This window comes from Lagopus muta, chromosome 10 (genome assembly GCF_023343835.1).
Source record: "Lagopus muta isolate bLagMut1 chromosome 10, bLagMut1 primary, whole genome shotgun sequence".
NCBI classification, from domain to species: Eukaryota; Metazoa; Chordata; class Aves; order Galliformes; family Phasianidae; genus Lagopus; species Lagopus muta.
In genome coordinates, this window is record NC_064442.1 from 8,920,849 (window position 1) to 8,940,077 (window position 19,229).

General features: G+C 40.8%; 2 protein-coding genes across 3 annotated transcripts in view; one reads left to right on the forward strand and one right to left on the reverse strand.

The window, feature by feature from the left end:
• The first annotated feature begins 4 nt into the window (after positions 1-4).
• Positions 5-17,595, forward strand: LOC125698443 (lamin-L(III)-like). 2 transcript variants are annotated; one of them, XM_048956780.1, is made up of 12 exons: positions 5-431; positions 4,526-4,682; positions 5,582-5,707; positions 6,947-7,117; positions 8,458-8,583; positions 8,703-8,923; positions 9,786-10,008; positions 10,877-10,984; positions 11,179-11,295; positions 11,387-11,494; positions 11,620-11,690; positions 14,008-17,595. In XM_048956780.1, exons 1-11 carry the CDS (start codon positions 67-69, stop codon positions 11,659-11,661), a joined length of 1,764 nt encoding a protein of 587 aa, XP_048812737.1. In that variant the 5' UTR covers positions 5-66; the 3' UTR covers positions 11,662-11,690; positions 14,008-17,595. The 2 variants fall into 2 exon arrangements, with proteins under 2 accessions (XP_048812737.1, XP_048812738.1); XM_048956781.1 differs by lacking the exon at positions 11,620-11,690.
• SH3GL3 (SH3 domain containing GRB2 like 3, endophilin A3) overlaps positions 15,117-19,229 on the reverse strand; it is a 47,371-nt gene continuing 43,258 nt past the window's right edge. Inside the window, exon 9 of the mRNA XM_048956795.1 lies at positions 15,117-18,120. Coding sequence (XP_048812752.1) covers positions 17,915-18,120 — 206 coding nt within the window. The 3' untranslated portion in view covers positions 15,117-17,914. The remainder of the gene's footprint in view (positions 18,121-19,229) is intronic.

A 19,229-nucleotide genomic window follows, 5' to 3' on the forward strand; every position in this document is an offset into this window, starting at 1 on the left:
CGGCGGCGGTGCCGGGTGCCCTGCGCGGGGCGGTGCTGGGAGCGGCGGGGCTCGGGCCGAGCTGCCATGGCCACGCCGCTGTCATCCACGCCGGCGAGCGGGAGCCGCAGCCGCGGCGCCGCCGCCGCTTCTCCGATCAGCCCGACGCGGCTCAGCCGGCTGCAAGAGAAGGAGGAGCTGCGGCAGCTCAATGACCGCCTGGCCGCCTACATCGAGCGGGTGCGGACTCTGGAGGCCGACAAGTCGGTGCTGCAGCAGCGGCTGGTCGACCTGGAGGCGGGTAGCGGCCGGGAGCTGGGCTGCCTGCGGCTCCGCTACGAGGCGGAGCTGGCTGACGCCCGCCGTGCGCTGGACGACATCGCTATTGAGCGGGCCGCGCTGCAGGTGGAGCTGGGCAAGATCGGCGAGGAGCACCGGCAGCTGCACAGCAGGTCGGTGCCCGGCCCTTCTGGCCGGCCCTGATCGGTGCGGGGCTCCTCGGGAGGCACCCCCTGCTCGGGGCGAGGAGAAGCAGGTGATGCTGCTTACCGGGACCCGTGCCGGGAGGAAGGCTCTGTGCTGTCAGAGCAGTGAGGTCTTGGTGAGGCCCCAAATGTTTGGATGGTAACGTGGGGTTGGTGTGATTTGGGCCTGAAGGAGTCTTAATGTGTGCCCTGCAGGGGCACTGCTGTGATACCTCTACACTGGTGCTGCTGGGCTCCTTAGAGCTCCCTGGTAATGGGCATGGGGTTCCCTCAGAGCTTGGGGAGCTGGGAGGCCTTATGGACCCAGTACTGCCTGAATGCCCAGCTGACTGCATTTAGTACTGCACCTGTGATTCATAAACAACCAAGAAGCTGCTGTGCTGGAAGGCATCTAGAAAGTTATGGGGGTAGGGGAAGTAAGTCTCAGAACAGAGTCAGTTCACCTCTCTTTGGGGGTTATTCCCTTAGACATTTCCAGGGGGAATACACAGAGCAGACAGTCCTGTGAGCAGGATAACCTTCCTGCTGCAGGCTGCTACTGCACAGAAACTGTCCTAGCATGACCTGCCTGTCACTTCAGGCTTGATGTTTTCATGACCAGTATATCTTGCCTGGAATCAATTTGCTGTCTAGTTTCCTTAAGTGGGGAATAAGGGAATGGTCCAACATAAGTGCACTTGAAGAAAGTAGACAGTAAAGAGGAGGGAACAAGAATAAAACCACAGTAAACATTCTCTGGTTATATACAACTACGTATAGTATGCAGTTATTTCAATGCCCTATTGTACTACTAAATGAATTACAGACTTTCAGTAACTTGTGTGTCCACAGTTTCTTCCCTCCTTCCTCTAAGTCTTGCTATGAAGTGTTGTCATAGCACTGTTCAGTAACAGCTTTTTCTTTTAATATTTATAGTATGAAGCAAGTTCTGCCTTCTACTGATTCAGTAGGACTTAAGTAGCTGTTCTACTTGGGAATGAAACATGTTTTTACTCTAAGCTTTGGTTTTCAGCTGCTTGGAAGTTATTGGGTTTGTTTCATTCATGCTGGGTTTTAGCTCATAAATTTGTTTCATAAATCTAACCAGCCACTTGATTGGATAGTGAGGAAAAGGCTAATGCCAGTTCTGAGATCTTTCTGCTGCTCTTTGTGTTTGTATAACTCAGTGGCTTTGTTTGTAAAAGCTTTAGGCTTGGCAGGTATGTAATCCTCCAGACTAATTTACTTCTTTAGAGTAACTGGGTTTTAAAGTGGTTAACTTTACAACCCCTGGGAAATGATACATTGTACATGCAGCTTTCTGGATGGACTGGACTGAAGTCCTAGTATTAACTGTTACTTAACTGGGCAGTCTAATTGCAAATATCTCAGATGACTGGGAGCAAAATCTTTTAAGGGTATCATGCTCTTTATATATATTCTGTAAATAACCTGGAACTCTTATGGGATGGAATATCACTAGATAATTTCCCAACAGCATTAACTATTGACTCTTCTTAATCACTAATGAAGAGACTTAAACCTTCAGCAACAACTGAATGTCCTTGCACTCCACTTTTTTCCTTAAACAGTGTAATTGGAAGTAGGCCAAAGATGTTTTGGAAGGAGGAGTTGTGGATAAGCAGATCAGTTGGTTGAATTCAGAGTCTGAGGAAGGTCAAAGCAGGAACGGTAGCACTACAGATAGCAGCAAGCATAGTTCTGTTCTGTGTGAGTACAAATGTGTATTTTGCTACTGAACTTCTCACATATAGAGTAGCAAACAGAAATTGTAAGTAAATTTGTCAAGTCTGTTTTAAATATTTCACCAAAAGAACCCAGGTATTACTTAAATTCTCCAGGCCAAGTATATGACACCTTAATTTATTGGATATGTGGTAGCCAATAACTTCACTGTTATCATTTTGCATCACAGCCAAACCTTAAAATGCTGCAATTGAAGATGAAATTGTCCACTTCACAGTTTACTGGGGTAAGGGATTATTCTTGCACATTATTGCAATAAATATATATAGATTATTAGAAGGTGTACTTTGATAACGCACTCTGATAGTATGATTTTTCATGTTAATATCACAGATAATACTTACAAGTAGTAATAGCAGTAATGGTCCCAGAAGGAAAGCAGTTAACTTCTAAGCTAGAAAAGAGAGAAATCTGTAAATACAAGGGGAAAACTGAAATATGATCTCTTCTTATTGCTACTACAGTACTTGCTTTATTCAAAGACTCTCTCTGCAAAAAGTATCTTCTACCAGTAAAACATTTGGTTATGCATCATGGTCACGAGGTACAGAGGCGATCAACAAATGCCTTGAATAGCAGAGCTAGAAAAGGCCTTGGGCAAGAACCTCATCTAGCCCCATACCTCACGGCCTATGGCAGAACCAGGTGTACCTGCATCACTTCTAGCAGATGTTTTGTGACCCTTTTTAAATTCCAGGTAATGAAGATTCCAGAGTTTCCCCAGGCATTGTGCTTTAGTTTTGAACTACCATTAGTTTCCCCTCCAACATCTAACCCAAATATTTCTCCTGCAATTTAAACCTACAACTTCCTGCCTTTTCCACAACAGACATGGAAAACAGATTCCCTTCCCCTGTGCAGGGGTCTTTACACACATAAAAGACTTCTGTCTCCTGTCACTTTTCTGTTCTCTAGACTAAACAATCCTTACTTTGTTCCATCTTTCCTTGTATCCCATGCCTTCTAGAGCCCATCCCTCCCGTGGAAGGACTTTGGACTCTCTCCAGCTGGTCTGTACAGTTATCAACTGGGAAACTCATTGTATAAATTATCACAACTTAGCCACTTGGCAGAACAGATTTTGCTAAAATAAATGGAATGCTTGACTCTTTATAATCTCAAATCTGTGTTCTGAGCAGGAAGGAGCTCCAGCTCAGTGTAGGTCAGGTAACTACAGGAATAAAAGGCAGAGCAGACTGGGAAGTTATCACACCTGTCTCTCAAAGACAGGAACATGGTGTGCACCCAGCACTTGTCTATTGTGGTGCTGAGTTTAAAGAATAAATCCATAGACATTCAGATGGTATCTGAATGCTCTGTAAGTCAGTTTCACATCTGCAAGGAAGGAGGGGATTTGGACCTGATGACCTTTAAAGATCCCCTCCAACTCTAAGGATGTGGTGATAACTGGTTGCTAGCAGAAGGTGCCAGAACTTTCTGAAGAAAATGGCATTCTGTAGAAAGCTGAGCTGTTCTCACCTCATGACTGTGGAGGTACGAAGGAGAGGAGAGTTTGTGATCCATCATGAGGGCAGAGGCCCCCTCTGCTGGGACGCTGCTGTGAGGACGGTCTGTGTGGAGACTTGCTGCTGTGTGGCGGGAACTGGCAGCTGGAGCAGGCCAAGCCTGGCTGAGGTGGCGACCTCCTGGAGCCAGAGCTCCTTCAGTGCTGAGGAGGAACTTGGTGCAGAGAGAAGCCCTCAGAAGTTGCTTGCTACCTCCAGGTGCAGAGGAGGAGTGTTTTGCCATGTGTGACCAGCACTGCCTGCCATCCTGCCTCAGGAGAGCCGGTCTTGGGCTGCATACACACTGCCTTCCCGCCTTCAGGTAGTGGCCCTTGCTGAGGAGCACGGCTGTCGTGCTCACACCTGGGTGAGGTGGCTGCAGGGGCTCTCAGACACAGCAAAGGTGCACTTAAATGGCAGGCGGGCACCTCAGCTGCCTTCCCTGCTGAAAGGGAGTCTTGTTTCAGGACTTGATGCAGTAGTGGCAGCTGAGTGCAGTCCAGTGAATGCCAATTCTGAATGTGACTCTGTTCCTGATGGCAGTGCTGTGGAAAATAGCTGGATCCTGCATAGGATTTGCACACAATCAGCTGGAAAATGGATCAGAAATCTTTCTGGTTAAACAAATGATACTTGTCTGTGACTCTGTCTGGTTTATTTCATAGAGCCTGCCCTGGGCTCTCACCACAAGTCTCAACTTTTCTTCTGATACAGTTCAACCATAGACCCCCCCCTTAAAGGTAAACACACTGAAAGCAAATATTCTCCCTCACTAGCTGCAACTTATGAATGTGAAACTTCCACTTGCAGGAATTCAAAAAAAGAAGCTGACCTGAACCTGGCACAGGCTCGTATGAGAGATCTTGACGCTCAGCTGAATGCAAAGGAAGCTGACCTGGCAACAGCTTTGAGTGAGAACCGGACTTTGGAGAATGGCCTCCGTGAGTTAAAGGATCAAGTAGTCACTGTAAGGCTTGTTCCTGGAATTTTAACTTTGCTTTTGCTCCTGAAGATTTGCTTGTTTTATCTCAAGCTAGTTGGAGATTTAAAAGTAAAATCAGGCAAAGGCTATTATCTGTGATAGTAACAGGTGGACAAAAAAAGATTTCTCCTCTTGCTGAAAGCAAATGCTGCTAATAGTTGGTCCATTAAAACTTCCAGCTGTTGTAAGTACCTTTAATTCTATTCTATGACTGTAGTAGCTATGAATTTTCATCTACTGACAAACAATGATGAAATGTGAGCTGCTATAGGCCCTGTAGTAAAGGGAGGATTTGATGGACCTTGCTTCATTATGCTTGAATCTCTGCAGAACGAATACAACTTGACTGTTTCTTCGAGCTCTTGTGCTGTTTAAGTTGCTACTCTGTCAGTACTTTCCAACACAGTATCTTCATTCTTTAATATGATCATTGATCTACTTCAGGGTCTTTACAATGAAAACTTTTTTGTCCAATAGTTTGAGTAAAATAAGTTTATACTTGGAATAGTTTTCATGTTAAGAATCAATAAAAATTATATGGGAAGTAAGGAAGAAGTTGGGAGAACTTAGTACTGTGAAAGGGAAGAATACTTGCAGATGGTACAACTTATTCATCAGAAGCACTTTTTTTGCATTTGAAATAAAGCTTAGCTGGTGCAGTGCAGGGCTGCATACATCATCTGCAGGAGATCTGGCCTACATAACAATAACATTTCATTGCAAATGTGCTGGATCCCACAGAAATTGGCCCAGTAGAATAGTCAACTTCACTTACTGCATTTTGATTGCTGCAGGAATTAAATTGAATAACCTGTAATAAGTTGTCTGTCTTAGTTTGGAAGAGTAACCTTAATTTTGACTACCCTTATGTCTTTCTCTTCTAGCTGGAGCTGTCACTGGAAGATGCCAAAAAGCATCTCCATAGTGAAATGTTGAGAAGGGTGGACCTGGAAAATCATTTGAAAACTTTGCAGGAGAAAATGACCTTCCAGAAGTGTCTTCATGAAGATGTATGTTTTAGCTTATTAACAAGGGTTTTCAGGTGTCTATGACCCTTGGATGTCCTTAAAAGCAATGTTAAGTTATGCCTTATCCTTAGAAAGATAACTTAGTAAGTCAACTTATGGTAGTCCATCAGTCAATAAAATCTAACTAGGAAGACTTCAAGACAGTGTAAAACTTCATTTTAAACTGGCATAGTACCAGTAGGTATCTGGAATATAAGAAATTTCTCAGGCTGCACTTCTGAAGGTAACTACAATCACAGTGTACTACTTTGTGTAATTGAAAGTGCATACATCACAGTTGAAGTTCACTGATTTTTAGGCTTCTTGCAAGCTCCAGGAATCATTTAAGTTAACATCTTTTAGTGTGTATGGGAACTGTTGAGTCATGGCCTGAACAACTGATTGAGCATGTGGAGGAAAAGACCTGGTCTGTCCTGAGAGTGCAGGTGAAGGTAATTCAGCTGTGTGACTGGAAGGGGTGGAGCCTGGCTGCACCTCTCGTAGACCTCATTGAAGGGCTGAATGCCAATGCAGAGAGATCTCTTTCTGGAGATCCCTCCTTGCTGAAGCTTTCCCCTGCAAATCTAGAATCTTCTGATGTGTGAGCAATCTTTTTCCCTTGCTTTATAGCACCTTTCTATCGTGCTAGTCCTTCCATCATCACACCTCTGCTGTAATGCCTCTCCCAGTGTACTGATCTATCCAGTTGCTACAATAAGAACTTACATTCCCTTCGTCCTTAAAGTTTACCAAACACTGTTCGTAAGCATTGCATTAGGAGTCAGTACATAACATGGAACTTAGAAGTGAATGCAAACCAAATTCCTTCTGGAAGGAGTCTGTGCGTGATTTCAGTGATAAAACTCCAGTTTTTCTAACCCAGTTGCTGTAAGTTTTTGAATAAAACAAAAATAGGTAACTTCTTAAAGAAGCTAAAGTACACGTGCATCTAAAGAAAAGCAGAGAAATTAATATGGATCAGAGAATTAATCTCCATATTAGATGCAATTTACTTTGCTTAGTAGTTTAACCAACGTTAGCAGTGAAGAAGCAGAATCCAGCACAGCTACTGAGGTGTGAGTTCCTGATGTAGTGGAAGGACATGCAAGCTCTGAATTGAGGAATTACCATGCACTCAGTGGCAAATCTGCTATGGGACTGAATTTCTTGCTAAGCTGGTACAGGAAGTCCACAGTCTCAAACTGTTTTGGCTTGCTTATTCTCAGAAACTTTCTCTCCCAGGAGCTCAAGGAAATGAAAAGAGTCCATGAGAGCAGAATAGCAGAAATGGAGTCTGGTCGTCGGAGAGAATTTGAGAGTAAGCTCTCAGATGCTCTGCAGGGGCTCAGAAAACAGCACGAAGAACAAATTCAAGGATACAAGGAGGAGCTGGAGCGAACATTCAGTGCAAAAGTGAGTCTATGAACAATAAAGACGCCAATGTAAGTTCTCTGCACCTTAATATAATTTGCCACACTAGAGTAAGTGGCTGATGGAGGCCTTGCATTCACTGCAGAGCCTCTAGGCATAAGTGTGAAGGGTAATTAATGGCACTTACGGGATTTCGAAACAGCATCAAGTTTGACAATGGAACTTACTGCTACCAGCACTTAGCTCCAACCAAAATTGGTTCAAGTATAAATACTGTTTCTTTGGGGAGCAGCTAGGAATGGCTAACGTAATAAAGCTGGTGATCATTCAGTCTACTAACAAATAAGTGTTTGACAAATTCAGGACCAAGGTGTGCTATGTTAATATAAAGAATTTTCAGAATTGTTGAATAAAATGTCATTAAAAATAATGCTAGTGAAATACATGGCATACTGTGTTATTACAGTTCTATACTTCTAAAGTACAAATGTCCCTTGTAAGCTGTAACGCTGTATCAAGTAGGAAGGGTAGCTATGGAAGTAGTTTGACAAGTTGTCTTCTAGAAAAGGTCTGCAATCTTTTTTCCTAACGTAAGCCTTGTATTCAGGTAGAAGTCATACTTCCTATTTATAGTGTCGTAGGAAAGATCCCAGGGCTTCCTGGATTGAGTGTAACATACAGTATTGATGTGCTGATAGTGCAGAACTGCATGATCTACTACATCTGCTTAGGAGTATTTCTCACTCAATGGTTCTTCTGGGTTCCTCCGTGCTACAACTTCCTGTAGTATAACACCCTACTGAATTTGTTTGGATGCTTCTGTCCAACTAGTTTGGTGTTCCCTGGAGATCTGGAAAGTCTCCTGTAGTAGCACGATGTATCTCAGTGCATGTTTTTTCAATTCTTGGAAAGCATCAGGATTGACTTGCCCTTAAAAATAGCTTAGTGCTGCTTAGAGTGTGAAGTAGGAACTGTTTATTTACAGAACTTTTGGGGAAGAACAAGAGCTTTCTAAGCATACTTAGTATCTTCTAGTCTTATGCTTTGACAAGCAATTTCCAAGCGTTCTTAATTGTTCTTCTGGAGAATCCAGTGACTTCATATCTATACAAAGTCTTTCCAGCTTTGTAACTGGAACATCCTAATCCAGCACCTCACTACCTGAATGTTGTTGTTTTTTTGTTTTTTTTTTATGTGAATGTCAAACTCATGTAAATCTCCTTGAAAAGCAATAAAAAACTTGCTTATTTGGATCCTATTGGTATCTGCATAAGGTAAAACAGCTATTTCCACATATAGCAGCTGGAAATCACTTTTTTCCCCTTATTATTTAAAATAGATGATCACAAGCAACTCATTTCTAACAGTGACTTTACCCATAGGTGGAGAATGCCCAGCTTTCTGCAGCAAGAAATAGTGACTTTGCCAATGCTGCTCGAGAGGAGTTAATGGAAACAAAGCTTAGACTTGGTAATCTGACATCTGAAATTAATCACTATCAAAGCCAGGTACTATCTTTTTGTATATTCCTAGTATTATATACCCGATACAAAATATTTCATCTCTAATTACACTCAGTGTAATTGTTTTGTTTTTTTTTTTTTTTTTTCCCCCCCTCTAATTTTAGAACGCTGCTCTGGAGAACAGAGTAAAGGAGCTACAGGAGATGCTGGATAAAGATCGTGATCTACATCGAAAGCGTATGGCTGAAAAAGAGAAAGAAATGGCACAAGCCCAGAAGAAGGTTCAGGAACAGTTGGAAGAATATGAGCATCTCTTAGATGTGAAACTGGCTCTAGATCTGGAAATAAATGCCTACAGAAAGATGCTGGAAGGAGAGGAACAGAGGTAGGTTATAGCAAGATCTTTATGTGAGGACTTGCCCCATCCATGGTCTCTGCACTAACTGAATGTATATTCAAAAATGCAGTAGATGCAAGAAACAAACTCTGTTTGCAATGAGGATCACCATTTAGCTCAAGTACCATCTTCTGTAGATAAATAGTCATATCCATCACATCAGGTATGAAGATAAAGTAACTTGACAAACTAAACTGAAGGTTCAAATCCACTAGACATCCCTCTCTAGAACTGATTACTTTCTTAGTTTTTTGTACTAAAACCTAGAGTTGTATCAAAGATGTATTGAAGTCTAAAACAGCCTTCCTTTTCCCCTTTATCCATCAGTATTTGGTGCTGATGTCACTTTGAGATGGAGTAATTACACAAAAACATTAAGCATGCAGCATATAAGGGTATAGTCAGTGTGGGTTTTATTCTATACCCAGCTAGCTCAGAAATCCATTTAATAACCAGAACTTCAGCATTTGGGGCTGTATGCATGAATGAAAGGAGATGATAACTACTAGCTCTTAACTATCCAGACACTCCTTAGTAAGAACAACATGAACTGAGTTAATGCTAAGGGTCAAGAGTTTAAATAACTTCTATTAAAGTGTGTGTGTGTAAGTAAAGAACTGCAGTTGAAAATTTCTTATCAGTATAAGCTTGCTCTGAACTTTAGGTCTGGGGTTGTGTTCCAAACCTAACAAGCTACTTACTCAGTTACTGTTGCCAGCAAAAGTCAAGTGTTATCAAGGCTTCAGGGAAAGCTTCAAGGTAAGAAGCTGTTAGGCTTGGCTGTCCTGATAGTAGTGAGAAGAAATAACATTCACTTGAATATCTACAATGCTTATTTTGCTCCTTCCAGGCTGAACATATCACCTAGTGCATCTTCACATAGCATTGCAACTCAAGCAACAAGTGAAGGGCGACGGTTTCTGCACGGGAGAAAAAGGAAAATGAAAGCCAGAAAGAGAGAGCATAGTGCTGGATTTAAGACTGTTCAGCATGCTTCATCTTCTGGAAAAGTGTCTATAGAAGAAATTGATGCAGATGGGAATTTTGTCAGGCTTAAAAACAACTCTGATGAGGTACTTGTTCAATTTTGTTCCTCCTTCACTGCAAAGTATGACTGCTTGTGCACTGATTTGTGGCTTAGAGATTACAACAGGGAATTACAAAGAGATGAGAGCTTTCCAAATGTTTCTTGAACTAACTTGGCTACTGCCAATAGATGAGGACCAAGTGATATTCATACTGCAGGTGTCTTGCTCTCAGGCTTTTGGAAGAGGAGCACTGGCATCTATGATGCAGAAGCCTACCATCTTTAGTTATTTCTCATTAGAATCAGGGTAAAAGTATTGCAAGCACTTCATATCCTTGAGAAACTAAATAAGGATTAGTAAACTGGATGACAGCTTTCTAATTAGAAACACAACTAAAAGGTTGACTAGGACTGACGGTATCTAATCAGTGTAGAGGTCTTTACTAATGAATTGGATAACTCAACTAGTTTAATCTGCAAATCCAGAGTTGTTCCAATTATCAGAACTCCAAAACTTGCAGCTGATAGCCCAGGTGCCTTAGCCTGAAATGCCTTAAAACTTCAAAGACCACTATATATGTAACAGCTTAGATTAACGTGTATAAATACATACATGCAGTCTGAGTTAAGCTGGTCAAACACATCTCTGGTTTATCATAGCCCTTCTAGAAAGAATAACATGATCCTGGTTAGAATATTATCCCTATTGAACAGATGTACCCGAATTTCTGGGGTGAAGAGTAACCCTAAGACAGTACTAAGAGACTTCTGGAAATTTAAGGTAGCTTTATAATTGAATATAGTCCTCCACCTTATAGAAGAAGGACCAAGTGACCCTTAAGACTGAGGAGGGTCTTACACTTATGAGTGCTATAGTGTTGGTTTGTAATGCTGAGAAACTTCTTATTCTGCAGGATCAGCCACTACACGGATGGGTGCTGAGAAGACATCTTGAGAGTGTGTCAGATGTAACATACAAATTCCCCTCACAGTTCACTCTTCAGGCAGGCCAAGTAGTTACGGTAGGTCTGTAACACTTCATCAGTATTCTTGAATCTTCTTGAACAGAAGAACTAGCCTGCCAGGGATGAGAGTAGCTGAATTTGTTAGTGAATGTCTTTGGTATTGGAGTACTTGGAGTTGTATGTGTTAGAATGGGTCAGAAGTAACTACAAATAAGAAGAATCAACATTGTCTCACTTCAAGCTTTTTGCAGATCTGGGGTGCAGCTGCTGGTGTAAGCCCAGGTCCTAGTGACCTGATCTGGAAGTCTCAGAAGTCTTGGGGATCTGGGTATAACATTGGTGTTACACTCATCACAGATGAAGGTGAGGTAAGTGAGTTGCAGTTTCTGTCCTTCTACTGAAGTGCCTTGATGTGCTTAACTCTTAAGCTTCCTTGATGGTGACTTAATTGTACTGCAGGAACTGGCAGAGAGAAAACTAATGCATGTACCCAGAGAAGAAGAAAGTGGTGAGCAAGATGATGAGTATGAAGAACTAATGGGAAGTGAAGTGGAGCTTCCACCTCAGGTAAGATGCCTGAAACTTAAATACAAGCAATTGAAGAATTCTGGTAGCCAATTTCTTTACACTGTGTGAATATACTTCCCCAAATACGACCCAAATCCAATTCTTACCGTTTTTCTTGATGTCAGACCAAAAGAAGAAGAAAAAAGAAATGTTGTTTGGTTTCATGATAGTGATTCCTGTGAGCATCCTTAAGCAGGTGAGATCAGTGAGAACTGTGCTTGCCATCTCAGCTTGCTTCACTAATAATGCTTTAGTCTCTTGTCCCATGTAGGCTGTAGCTTGCATGGCTTTGCATCAGAAACGAAATTGATGCTTTTCTTACTTTTTGGCTGAATATCATCAAATAATTAAAGACCAAACAATTAACACTATTGCAGAAGAATATCAGCTTTTTATGTATTTGAACATCTATCTCACTGCAAATATACTTGCAAGCTGTTATTCCAAAAACAGAATGCAAACAAATATTTTCATTCTGTGGGAATGAAGTGACTTATCTGATGCTTAAAACAGTGTACTGGGCTTGTTCTAAAGTACCTGACTCAAATTCACACTAAGAAAATAGAATATTTTCTTTCAAAAATACCAATACCAAAGGCCCTACAGGTGAACCTGGATAGGCTGGGGTAACAGTAGGCAACTGCAGGAGCTCAATCACTTTGTCCAAGTCATCAATACAAATATGAAACATAACAGGCCCCTGTATCAACCCCTGCCAACTTGATTTCCTCTATTCACTACCACTCTCTGGGCCCGGCCCTCCAGCCAGTTCTTTACCCAGCAAAGTATGTACCTATCCAAGCCATGAGCTGCCAGCTTCTCCAGTTACCATCCCTGGAGGTTTTCAAGGAAAGGGGAGGTGTTGCACTGAGTGATTGGTTTAGTGGGCATGGTGTGAAAAGTTGACAGTTGGACAAAGTAATATCAGCGGTCTTTTTCTACCTTAATGATTCTATGATTCTAAAATGCTGAAATCAAAGTTCATGGCTGTAATGCTATAATGGGATGGAAAGAACTGTGATAATAGCAGGGTGGCAAGGATCTCCAGTGAGAGCCCTCATTTCCACTGCCAAGCCTTAAATGAGGTCTGGGAAGGGCTGGATCCTGGCTCCACCCCTTCTGGTCACTCAGATGCATTGCACTGCATGCACCTGAGCTCCCCCGGGTTGGCCCTGCCATCCCACCAGGTGCTCAATCACTGTTTCAGGCTGTGACTTGGCATTTCTGCTATAGTGATATATTGACTGTCTACTGGTTTCTTTCAAACTTGATCATGAGTTTAAGGCACTCCAGTGTGAACTTTGTTTCAGAAATTACTGTCTTATTTTGGTGTGTGAAATAAGCACCTTAGCTGTGCCTTACTCTTAAATAATACTTCCTTCAATATTTCCTAAGTAGAAACAAAGTACAGATACAAATCATGCTAATAGAATTAACACATCGATAAAATGAGCATGTTTTAGCATACGTGTTAATTCTTGGGTGCAACTGATGCTGAAATGCCCTCTGAAAGACTCTCCATTGCCTCTGAGTCGCTTCTGTCTGATCATATGAGCCTGAAGTAGTTCATTTTGAGCTCTTCAAGTGCACATTAGTACACCAGTAGCTTTTTTTTACTTTATATTATGTGGAGTTATTGCTGAAGTACCTTGGGGTACCATCTTTTTCAAGAAAACTGTACCTCAGAACAGGCAGTTGTCTGCTTAGTTCTTTCCTTGTCCTTCTTTTGAAACTGAATCTGAATATCTATTTTACCATCTGGTTTAGTGTCCATCAGAGTCTTACATTGCTGGTATATTTTCAGTCTCACACTGTAAAGGATAAGACCTTGTCTAATAGGCTACTGAACACTGTTCTGTAATGCTGTGCACTGGAAGCCTGAATGGCATACACCAAAATGCCTGAATGTACTGGTGGAAATAGTGTTTGAAACAGGGCCTCTCCTCACTATTTTGAAGGCTCTTTATTTTAGTTGACTGATAATATGGCTTGTCCTGCCATCAGTGATGGAAAGCAAAAGCAACTTCTTCTCTTTATCTTCATGATGAAACACTTACTGTTTTATCAGCAACTTTACAGTACAGTTATGTGCCACTTATGGTAAGAATCCATTCTAATACTCCTACTCAAGTACTAACATCCTTCCCATCTGCTGGATTACTCTTGTACTCTTGCAGTGTAGGTAATACTGAGATAACAGTTGTTTGTTTGTTTGTTTTTTTATTAACTAAGTTGTTTAACTTCCTGTAGACAGCAAAATGATGTAAAGAATGCACGGTAGTGCTTTAAGGCAGGGTTTCCATGTTTTGCTCTTCTTTGTTTCTGCTCCTCTTCCAACGTGAGTAGCATGAATTTGCATGTCAGTTCAGTTCTGATGCTTCCAGAACTCTGGAGTACTGATAGCTTGATAGCTTTTATTTAGTTTTGATTTTCTTTAATTAGCATTAAATAGGAAGCTTGTAGAAAGAATGCATGCTTCTTAGAACTAATGTCTTGATATTTCATTTCTGCAGCAAAATGAAGATCCCAGCTGTTCTATTATGTAATATGGACATGGAGATGATCACTTGAAAACACCTCAAGTGACATTTTGGACTTAAGTGTGTGGTGGTACCTTCTGCAATATTTGAAAACATCTTGGAATTTACATCTCCCATCTGACCTCTTTGTAAGAAAAACTGTCCATGACATAATGCCTTCTGATACTGTACCCTGTGCTGGAATCACTGATATGAAGATCAGTAGAATACAAGCTCTGTAGGAAGCTCTTTTACTCTGCCACAAGGATTTGATTTCCATGACCTGCTGAAACAAGAGTGTGCACAGTTCACAAAGCTGTTTGATGCATGTCCTAGAAGGATGATAAATAATTGAGACTGAGCATAGGCTGTCTCAGCTTTCTCAATATTCTGGCATGTTGTTTCTCCAAAGGCGATTTCTGTTTCAAGCCAGAGTGGGTAACTACCTGTGCCAGATCATGTCACAGCTGGGATGTTGTGAGCAGTTGGCTGAAGTAACACATCCTGAAGAGTGCTGACTACCTGAAATGGTTTCTGCTTGTATCCTGATGCTGAGATGTCTAGATCACTAGCTGAAGAACTTCCTAGAGTAACAAAATTTTTCAAGTCAAATCAAGCTGTGATGTATTCCTCTTGTTTATTAAATGTACTGTTTCTTTATTCTAGTACATAGAAATTACCAACTGCAGTATTTCATGTTTCTAGGTGCAGCATAGCTTTTAGTTCTGATTTGCTGGAACAATAACATTGACAGATATATCCTGCAAATGTGAAACATTCCAACAGAAGGTACTGTAACTAGCAATACTAGCACTCTGGTCCCAGAAAGCCAGCATTCCAAGTGGCTTGGAAGAAAAATACTGATAAAAATCAAAATGACAAAGGTGCATTAAAAATATTAGCTCTTAATCGCTGTGTAGTGAAGGTCTGACAAGGGCAGTCTGCAGTCCTGCTTTGTATGTCTAGCTGGGAAGTGGGGGCAGAGTGCTATCTGTTGGCCAGTACTTAATTTAATAGCTTTGTAGCTATCTGAAGGCTGACCTCTAGCCCTTAGAAACCATGTGATCAGCCTTTATAATCCCTTCTTTCAGCATCTGTTTACCAAAATGCTTACCTGGTGGTTATATGGCAAAGAAAGAACCTCAATGAGCCTTGCAGGTCCTCTTCTCTTTAAGAGCATAAGCAGCTGATGTTGCAGATCAGTCAGTGCTGGCTTTTTTGTCTGCATCTGTTATCTTACCAAAATATTAAGTTCTGAGTTTTGAGATCTGTTCTATAGTTGGATGCAGTTATTAATATGAGGATTTTCTTACACTAGCTTAATGTTCTTAAATTAAGCTGTTTAGGTCTTTAAAAAGATGAAAACTAATGCTGATTTAATACATTTTATCAGTTTTGAACTCCTGTTATACCTTTTGCTCCATAGAGAAATAAATGTTGCTATATCTTTCTATATTTATCTTTATGTTGAACTTTTTATTGTTAAAGATTTTTCATGAACAAATATTAAAATCTAAGATATTTATAGGTAAATTAAATAAAAGTTGGTTTATTGATGGTTTTTTTTTGAGTAGCTCAAATGATTTGGAGTAATACAACTCCCTGTAGAGCTTTAAGAAACCTCCACCCCTCCACAATATTGTGCTGTTTGCATCCATCACTCAGTTCTTCAAATAAAGCTGAATTGTAATGAATTTCATTTAAGAGTAGCACTCAGTACTTTACATGACAACTCTAGACAAGGTAAAGATGGTATGAAGCAACAACCACTGCATGGGTCTTGATATGAAATAGCTAGAGTTGGTGTCAGAAACCCTAATGCTCATTAGGATGCAGTTGCAGGGTGCTCAATAGGGAGCCACAGACTGCTGCAGTGCATGCCAGATGTAGCTATGCTTCATGTTTCCTCCATGCTTAGATTTCTGATTTTATTCCAGTGACAAGGCTGTTCTACCCAAGGCACCTTCTAAGTAATGTCATTACCAGCTTCAGAAGATCAAGCCGTTTTGTTAATCATTCTTCTCCCTGGCTACTGCTTATTTGCCAAAGCAAAATGCAGGTGGTGAACTTTAGTTCATAACAGCTTTACTTCTTGGCTGTGTGCACTCAAGCAACAGTCCTGTCACTGCTCCAACCCCAAAGCACAAAGTAGAACAGCTGTACACTGAGTTGTTTGGTATTTAGCTGATAAGCTGTGAATCTTAAATACTTTAAAAGTCCAAACATTTTGTACTCAGACCATCACAGCTACTTTTGTTTAAGAACTAGGTTGGGCCAGGTTACTTTCTGTATTGCTGCTCTAATAACTACTAGTTACTCGTGAACTTGGAAAACACCTAATACATCTCTGCCTTTCTGGAGTTATTTGCTAGTAATTAGCCAACTGTAGCCAAAGCTTTAAAGAACAGTCCTTTACTTCCCTTGTCACCACTGTATCAGCCAAGGTCAGAGATAGGAGAAACTGGAAAGGCATGGTTTGGATAGCTGGTTACAAGCTATTTGTGTTTCTCATATGAAATAGTTACTGCACACATGGTACACGTGAAATTCTTTCCTCTCTAAGGAACACTGCTTCTGGACTACAGAACCAAGCAGAGCTTAAAACACTGAAACTGGATTCAAGCCCTTTTGTCTATGAAGAGTTCACTTTCCTTTTTTTCATTCCCCTATCTTGACCATAGAGTATTGGACAAGGTTGGAAAAAGATCACGTCTGTCTCAGGATGCTGAATTTTTCAGTCATTACTACATCCACATTTCCTGAGAAGCAGGAAAAGGCTAACAGAAGAATAATTAACTCTATATTCACTTTGACAGTGCTTAAGCCTGAGTCTGTCCTTCATTTTGAGGCCTTTTTTGCATGTTTCAGTTACAACATTTGTCTTTTTACCTCTGCCACTTTTCATCATTCTCCATCCTTTAAAGAAACAGACAATAGCAGAAGTGTTGCTAACTTTTCATCTGTTTGCAACCATGACCAGTGATACTCACCCATTTATCTCAATGGAGGTCTATGCAAGCAGTGGAGCTACAATCAGTTCACACTTGGTTCAAAGGACTCCTATTCTCCTGCTATAAGAAAATGTTAATAGATATTATGAGTGTTACACAGCCTGTGACAGGAGAGCAAGATTATTACAATTCCAGTTGCTGAGGTGCCATAAAACTAATAGTTTAGGGTATTTTTGATGTTCTTCCCTCCTCCCCCCCATTGAAATGATTTATCTAGCAAGAGTGACCCTCCAACACAAAAATAAAAGCCAGAGCTACAGGAATAGAAGTGGCAACCACTCTTATCCCACTGACATATTTATTAAGTTTGGTCAGCAAATTATAGGAATCTTCAATTCTGAGAACTTGTACTTAGTACAACAACATCGTAATATTGACAACAATCACTTTGCCTTTTGTCAACATACAATGTGAAACATGGATTAACTTGTTCACAATAAATTACAGTGTGATAGATGGAAAGGGCTCAATGATATCAGTAACTTAGGAACTCATTGCAGTTAGCTTCACTTACAGTATTTTTAAAAATTGTTTTTAATAGTAAAATCATTGCAACAAAAGACTTTTTTTTTTTAAAAAAAGGAAGAAACAAAACCATGTACAATATTAGCAAATAAATGCATTTTGGGAGCAACAGTGAGCTACCAGTAAACACTTCATACAGTGATCTTCAAGGCACAAAGCAAAAAAACTGGGTATGGGTTTTTTTGCAGGTTGATGGTGTCAGGGAAGGTAAAATTTTTTGGAATATAAAATAAATACATTTTAAAAAGACGCATACAAAAGTCAGTAAGTCAGTCAAATAGCAAGGCTTTCACAGAATGCCACACTGACAACATTTGTGAATCCATTTCAGTCATGAAATCATGTTCACAGCTTGAATGACACAATCACTGAGGCAAGGGTACCATCACTTCAACATAATTAATTGGGAAGAAGCCAGACTCTCCATTTAACATCCCTTCATACCAATTCTCATCAATCTGATTGGTCAAAGTTATGATGTCCCCTTCCTTAAACCCAAGCTCGCCTTCATTTTCTGGTTCAAAGTCATAGAGAGCTTGGCAGCAAGGCTGATCCACGTGCATTGAAGAACCTGCCCCCATGACAGAAAAAAAAAGTATTACAAGAGGCTTTGCAGAATTTCATTATCCACAAAACAAGAAATTAATAGGCTAGAAATGCAGCTGCCATGATTTTTGCACATGTGTATTTGCAGGAGCAAGGCTTCCAGGTGCTCCTGCATAAATGCTTCCTACTGCACTTTGCTTGAGCAGTGAGGGACATTTCTGGGTTACTGCTCCCCAGGTTCATGTGTTCAAGTCTTCTGCTATTCGTGTCCTTCATCTGAACTAAAGCAATGGTTATGCTAGTAATGGTGTTGCCTGACTAAGTCCTACAGATGAAAACAAACAGCAACTCTACCAACACAACCTGGCTGTTCTGTGACTTGCACTGCTTGCTCGCATCCTATTATAACAATCTTCAAGCATCATTACTCTTAAACACAGTAGTAAGGACATACATTTACAGGAAAAAAAAAAAAACAAATTAAGGTAGAAAACAATCACCATTAGCAAAAGAAGTTAACTTCATAAATGCAGTCACCCAGTCACTGTCATGAAGAGGTGGTTAACTGGTTTGGGTCCATGGCATAGACATGTATGTAGCACATTCCTTCATTCACACTTACAATAATGTATTCTAATAAAAGGTAATCCAGTGTTTAAATTGTAAAGCTCAGCAGACAAGGACTAGCGAGAGGTTCACTCACAGTTCAGCCATAACAGATTTTCAACAGTGTTGGCAGAATATCCAAGCAGAAGTCTGCTAATTTGAAATATACTTCTACATGAAGAATAGGAGAAAAGACCTCATGCTGCTGCCACATAAACTGCAGTAAAACACACTACAGCATGACAAGTCTTTTAGCACTATTACTAGGATTACAGTGGTTAAACCTTTGAAGTTATCGTGGTTGTCCCACTTGTAACATCGCAACAACTCTCAAGTATCCCAGTGGTAGCTCAGCTATCATGCTGGTAATCCTGTGGTCAGCCTGAAGACTAATTTTTGTCTGCATCGATACAGCAATGCAGATAAAATGGCTAAGGTGTTAAAAATACTGGTCATGTTTTCTAATCTTCTAATCACAGTAATGTACAGGAAACTACTGAAAAGTAACTGCTGGTATTTTCTAAGAAC

Excerpts from the sequence above, each read along its gene's own strand:
- LOC125698443 (XM_048956780.1), top strand. The coding sequence starts at position 67 with ATGGCCACGCCGCTGTCATCCACGCCGGCGAGCGGGAGCCGCAGCCGC. Across the intron at positions 8,584-8,702 it reads TTAATCACTATCAAAGCCAG|AACGCTGCTCTGGAGAACAG; the intron begins GTACTATCTTTT and ends CTCTAATTTTAG. Across the intron at positions 11,495-11,619 it reads AAGTGGAGCTTCCACCTCAG|ACCAAAAGAAGAAGAAAAAA; the intron begins GTAAGATGCCTG and ends TCTTGATGTCAG.